The sequence below is a fragment of the Pistacia vera genome, unplaced genomic scaffold (genome assembly GCF_008641045.1).
Source record: "Pistacia vera cultivar Batoury unplaced genomic scaffold, PisVer_v2 Contig52, whole genome shotgun sequence".
Taxonomy (NCBI): domain Eukaryota; kingdom Viridiplantae; phylum Streptophyta; class Magnoliopsida; order Sapindales; family Anacardiaceae; genus Pistacia; species Pistacia vera.
The window spans coordinates 1056919-1061887 of NW_022196357.1; the positions used below are offsets into that span (position 1 = coordinate 1056919).

A 4969-nucleotide genomic window follows, 5' to 3' on the forward strand; every position below is an offset into this window, starting at 1 on the left:
GGAATTAGTAATCTTAAGAAGAACACCCAACTAAATTAAATACAATCGCTTGAGTTTGTGTTGTTTAGCTTCATCGATCTCTCTAATTCTTAAGGCTGCCACTAGCTTAAATCTTGAGCGCTTGTCTAGGGTTGTTTAGTGGTAAGATTAATTAAGATCGCTTGTTTCCTAATTAATTACAATTAAGGAGAGATAGGAAAATAATTCCAACGGTGAATATTCAGGGTTTGAATAGATTCATTTTTGTATCAATGATCAGTTATAAGATTGTGATGATGGATGTTGACTTAGACCAAGTTTTGTTATTTTGATTGGTTTCGATTATTTGACTTGTTTTTTTTTTTTCTTTTCCTGAAAATGTTTCGGTTTTACACAAATCCCCCTCAGCCTTGTTCACATAACATTAAATTCGGCTAGACACTCTCTGTGGGAATGACCCTGACTTACACTACTACGTGTATTTTTAGGTTTTAATTCTGGGTGCCTACGACAACACACCAGCTGGCCACTTAGGGTAGACTTCATACCATGGATTGCCTTCAGTCCCACGACCTCATTGGTTCTACTGACTATGTTCTTTGTGGCTCTATAATCGAGACTCATGAGCATTTAATCTTCAGTTGTGCTTTCTCAGCGTCGATTTGGGGAGAGGTTTCTTCCAAAACCCTTCTAGCCTAGCCTATTTTCTCTTGGAAAAATTTACTCTAGTGGATGACTCAACATCATAGATGTAAGGATGACTTTAGACATCTCCTTGCATAGTTAGTCCTCGCTGCCACAGTTTACTTCATTTGGTGTGAAAGGAATAACCATGTGTTGAACCATGAGAGCAAAACCTCATGTGTGATCACTGATGAGACCCTTTCCATAGTTCGAAAGCAAGCCTCTGCCCTAGCCTCCAAGTATGCCATCTATCCTAAGCTTAGAGCCATTTGGAGCCTCCCTGACTAATTGGTCTTATTTTTTCTGCACCTATGCCCATTTCTCTTTTCTGTTTGGTTTGAGCCTATGAGCCCAGTTAAGGCGCCTGAGCCCATCTCCCTCTTTTGTTTGGAGCCTATGTGCTCACTTTTGGATAGTTGTTCCCATCATTTTGTCCAAAAAGATGGGCACATCTGTAATGGTCTTCGCTAGACCTCTTTTGAGAGTATGCCCTTTCTCTATATAGTTTCTCTTCTTTTATAAAATTTATCTTTTTCAAAAAAAAAAAAAGAAAAAGTGAAATCTTTCGAGATATTGCTCTAAAGTGACATAAGATTAATAGAACTTATAATAATGCCACACAACAAACTACATTTCCACATGTCCAACAAGAAATTTTAAAGACAAATAGTACTTCACACAGAGTAATTCATTTATTTCTGCCTCCACTACTAAAACCTTTCAAACAAGTTAAGCTGATGAATGTTTTATATTTTATAACTGACAAATCATAAATCAATTAATCAAAATATCTGACCAATATATTTATTGTCCTTCTGAAATCATCTAAGGTTTAATTTGTTTGCTGCTGATTGTGCTTAGTAAATATTTTCTTCAAGTCATAAGCCATGAGAACAAAGGCTTCCACATTCGTAATTGCCTGAACAGTTCTTGGTGAGATTGGGAGGCTGGATAAGTAGGCTTCAGCCTGATTATTAAACGAGGTGACAAGTTCTTTCCCAAAGAATCCACCATCTTTCAAATAACCAATGCCTCTGGAGTTGTGTGTCCGTATTTCTCCGTGCAGCACGAAGAGCATCTCGGTAATCGGGTCTCCTTCCCGGAAAATCAGAGTGCGGTCAAGATAGAAAACTAGCTTGACATGATAACACAGATCCTTCAACGCTAGTTCCCCCAAGTTTCGAAACTCTTCTACCTTGATCTACATTCAAGAATAAGGAAGAGAATACATCCATTATCCAACCAAAGCTGGAAGATTTAAAATCAATATTTAAAAGTCAACAGAAACAAAGGTACTCACATTCCTCAACTGCGGTAAGCAAAGTTCGATCTTTATGTCTCTGAGGAGATCCTCAGGAAGAATATTGAACAAAGTTTCTATGTGAAGAATTTTGGTTGCTCGCCATTTGTTTAGCTGCAAATTGTTTATCACCTCCATTTGCAATTCTTGACGGAGCTTCCGGAAGGACACGCACTGCTCCGCCGTTTGCTCCTTCAATATTAAAGTCGACTGCTCCGGTTCTTGTACCTGAAACAACGTCATCTCCTCATGTATAGGCAATAGAACCGACATCTCTTTTTCTTTTTTCTCTGACTCCGTCTGCTTATCTTCGGGTGCCAGATATGTCTGTTTTGCCGGAAGCGACATTAGTAGAAATTAAATTTAATGAGCTTCAATCTTAAGCATGTTCAGATAAATAGAACATGTACCAACCTGCATATTTCCGATTAAAAAGACAAACAGCACCGTGGAATAGATGATTATAGAAACCACAAAAATATTTTCCGTGATAAATGTACTTGGTAACAGGCTTTGGCCGAAACAACTGCAAACAAAGATTGTATTCCATATAACAATTAAGCTCAAAATTTGCAATCTCTATTCTCTTTTAAGGAACTCAAAAATAATTAATATTCGAATCAAATCACATTGCCAGAAAAACCACAAACACAATATGCACAAAAAAATAAATGAATAAATAAAAGACAATGACTTGAATGATGAATCTTTTCTTAAATTATTAGTATAAATTTTTTTTGCTAACTTACATTATTTTATGAAGGTATTTTAGGAATCATACATTTATAAATCAGCTCATACTTTCAAAAGCTAATCCAAAGGATACTTTCAAAATATCCTTTTACAAAATAGATTATTAAAAAATCGAATTAAAAGTTAATAGCTTCTAAACTGTACTTATTAAAAAATATTTAAGATGTTAATTTAGAAAAGTAAGTAATTATATTTTCATATGTACAAACCTGAGAGCTTGCAGGCCCCATCTTAAACAGTATAAAAACTTCTTCAGAAATTGGCGTTTGAAATGCACAATACCAGACTTAAGAGCATCCTCGAATATTCCAAACCCTGCGATCTCGCTAGCAATTTTTGTTAATCTAGGACAGTTTAACTCTCCTATATTCTTATGGTTTTTACGACAGACGAAAGAACGAGGATTAAATTTATTCCTTGCAAAATAGTCTTCCCTCCAACACACCAAAATTCTATCGACAGCAAAAGTGTACCATAACGCTCCAAATACCTATACTCAGGACCATATTAGAAAGGTATAAACAATTTTCCACTGTTTTAACTTTTAAGATACTATACATACCAAACATACTTTCCAAATTTTTAAATTTGAATACAATTTTTAAACAGAATATCAAAAGCATTTTTTTAGATTGTTTTAGAACCAATGATCAAACAGACCGAATACATACGATGAGTTTTAAATTGAATACCAATGTAGTGTTTATGTGTTGAATTTTGTAGATAAATCGTGACATCTGCGGTGCTCAAGTAAATTAACAAAATGATGTGGTGACTGAATTGACTTACGTGACCTCCAAGCAGGTAAAGAAAAAGATTGTGTATAGCATTGACCACTTAGCATGGGCAAGATAGCTAGTACCCTCAGTAGCATATTTAATAGTTAATGACAGTCCAATAACCAGTAGAATATATCCGAAAAGAAACAAGTTAGCTATCGTCAAAAAGATCTTGTCTGTCGTTCCCGTTGTCAAATCAAGAATAACTGTCTGCAAAAACCACAGCATGTTTAAACTTTAACAACTCCAATTATGATGACATTATAAAACAAAATTAGCTGTCGAAGAATTGATGACCTTACCAATGTCATGAACAATATTGGTATTTGAGTAAAGATAAAATGTCCGATCACGGTTTTAGAATTACGAGGTGCAATGACTCTTTTAAAAAAATAGGGAGTATAGAGCATCATATAAGCATTAAAGAAGAGGACAGGAGCAACCGTGGCATATAATTCATTGTCGATTTCGAGACAATTTTGATCTTGTTTGATCACATAAGCGTAGTAATGCAAAGGATGTATTACGATAACAATTATATAAGCCGCAATATATAGGCCGCTTCCCCAAGTAGAACCTATTTCTAATTTCTTACTCATCCATTTTAGAGTTTTTTTCAAGGGTGGGGGTAGCCTGTCATAACAAGCTCGTAATTTATACGAAATGCTCCCTCTGTTTGGATCACCCCTATCTCTGGATCAGAAGCCTGAGGCTGAGATTGGTGTGACCTGAACGACACATAAATACGTAGTTCAAAACAATTCAAACGTTCCAGCCGCAAACAAGCACTTAATGCTGTAAACCTAAACTAGAAAAATTTCAAAGACAATATAAAGATTACACTCAACAATCACTTACATGATGAATAACGCAAAGTCTTTGAATTTCAATAATTGCGAAATTGTTCTTCAAATAATGGACCACTCAGTAAGTATATAAAGATTGATTGGAGGATGCTGAGTCAATATGCATATAAAGCCTAGAGGGAAGCATAAATTAAAGTCGAAAACTGCCTTTATCTTTTCACTACACTATATGCAATTAATTAGATGCTAAATTAGTTGCTTTATTTGTTATTTGAGCTAGAAGTAACGGAAATTTTAGGAAGAAGTATAGTATAAAGGAAAAGTAAAGACATGTATGTTTAGCCGAAGTCACTGTATAATAAAGGATACAACTGAGCACATGAGAACTTCCTCAATTTGATAAACTAACGTTTTTTGTAGGACCTCTTTTCGGAAGATTGTAGGAATTTATTGTTTATTGCATGAATGGGGCAAAAGGATTAACCAAACTGTTTGTTTCTTTCTCTTATTACTTTTCAATTTTTATTACTATTGTAATAGTAAAGCAAGAATAAAGTGATTATATAATAATTGCTTCGATTCTAGATTCTTACAGCAAAAAGAACTTGTTAGACGGGCCATATTTAAAACAAAAAGTAAAAAACGTGATATCTCAAATCATTTTTCCT

General features: G+C 34.8%; 1 protein-coding gene across 2 annotated transcripts; it reads right to left on the reverse strand.

Annotated features, from left to right (window-relative positions):
- Positions 1-1306: 1306 nt before the first annotated feature.
- LOC116106670 (putative cyclic nucleotide-gated ion channel 13) lies at positions 1307-4427 on the reverse strand. 2 transcript variants are annotated; one of them, XM_031393021.1, is made up of 6 exons: positions 4354-4427; positions 3798-4223; positions 3506-3705; positions 2378-2489; positions 1964-2290; positions 1307-1864 (listed from the first exon to the last, which is right to left on the reverse strand). In XM_031393021.1, the coding sequence occupies exons 2-6, from the start codon at positions 4092-4094 to the stop codon at positions 1496-1498; spliced, it is 1305 nt and encodes a 434-aa protein (XP_031248881.1). In that variant the 5' UTR covers positions 4095-4223; positions 4354-4427; the 3' UTR covers positions 1307-1495. The 2 variants fall into 2 exon arrangements, with proteins under 2 accessions (XP_031248881.1, XP_031248882.1); XM_031393022.1 differs by lacking the exons at positions 3798-4223; positions 4354-4427 and adding an exon at positions 2926-3031 and having other exon boundaries at positions 1308-1864; positions 3506-3577.
- Positions 4428-4969: the final 542 nt, after the last annotated feature.

Excerpts from the sequence above, each read along its gene's own strand:
- LOC116106670 (XM_031393021.1), bottom strand. The coding sequence starts at position 4,094 with ATGAGTAAGAAATTAGAAATAGGTTCTACTTGGGGAAGCGGCCTATAT. Across the intron at positions 2,490-3,505 it reads TTTACCTGCTTGGAGGTCAC|TTGTTTCGGCCAAAGCCTGT; the intron begins GTAAGTCAATTC and ends CTTTGTTTGCAG. Across the intron at positions 1,865-1,963 it reads GCTTACCGCAGTTGAGGAAT|ATCAAGGTAGAAGAGTTTCG; the intron begins GTGAGTACCTTT and ends TCTTGAATGTAG.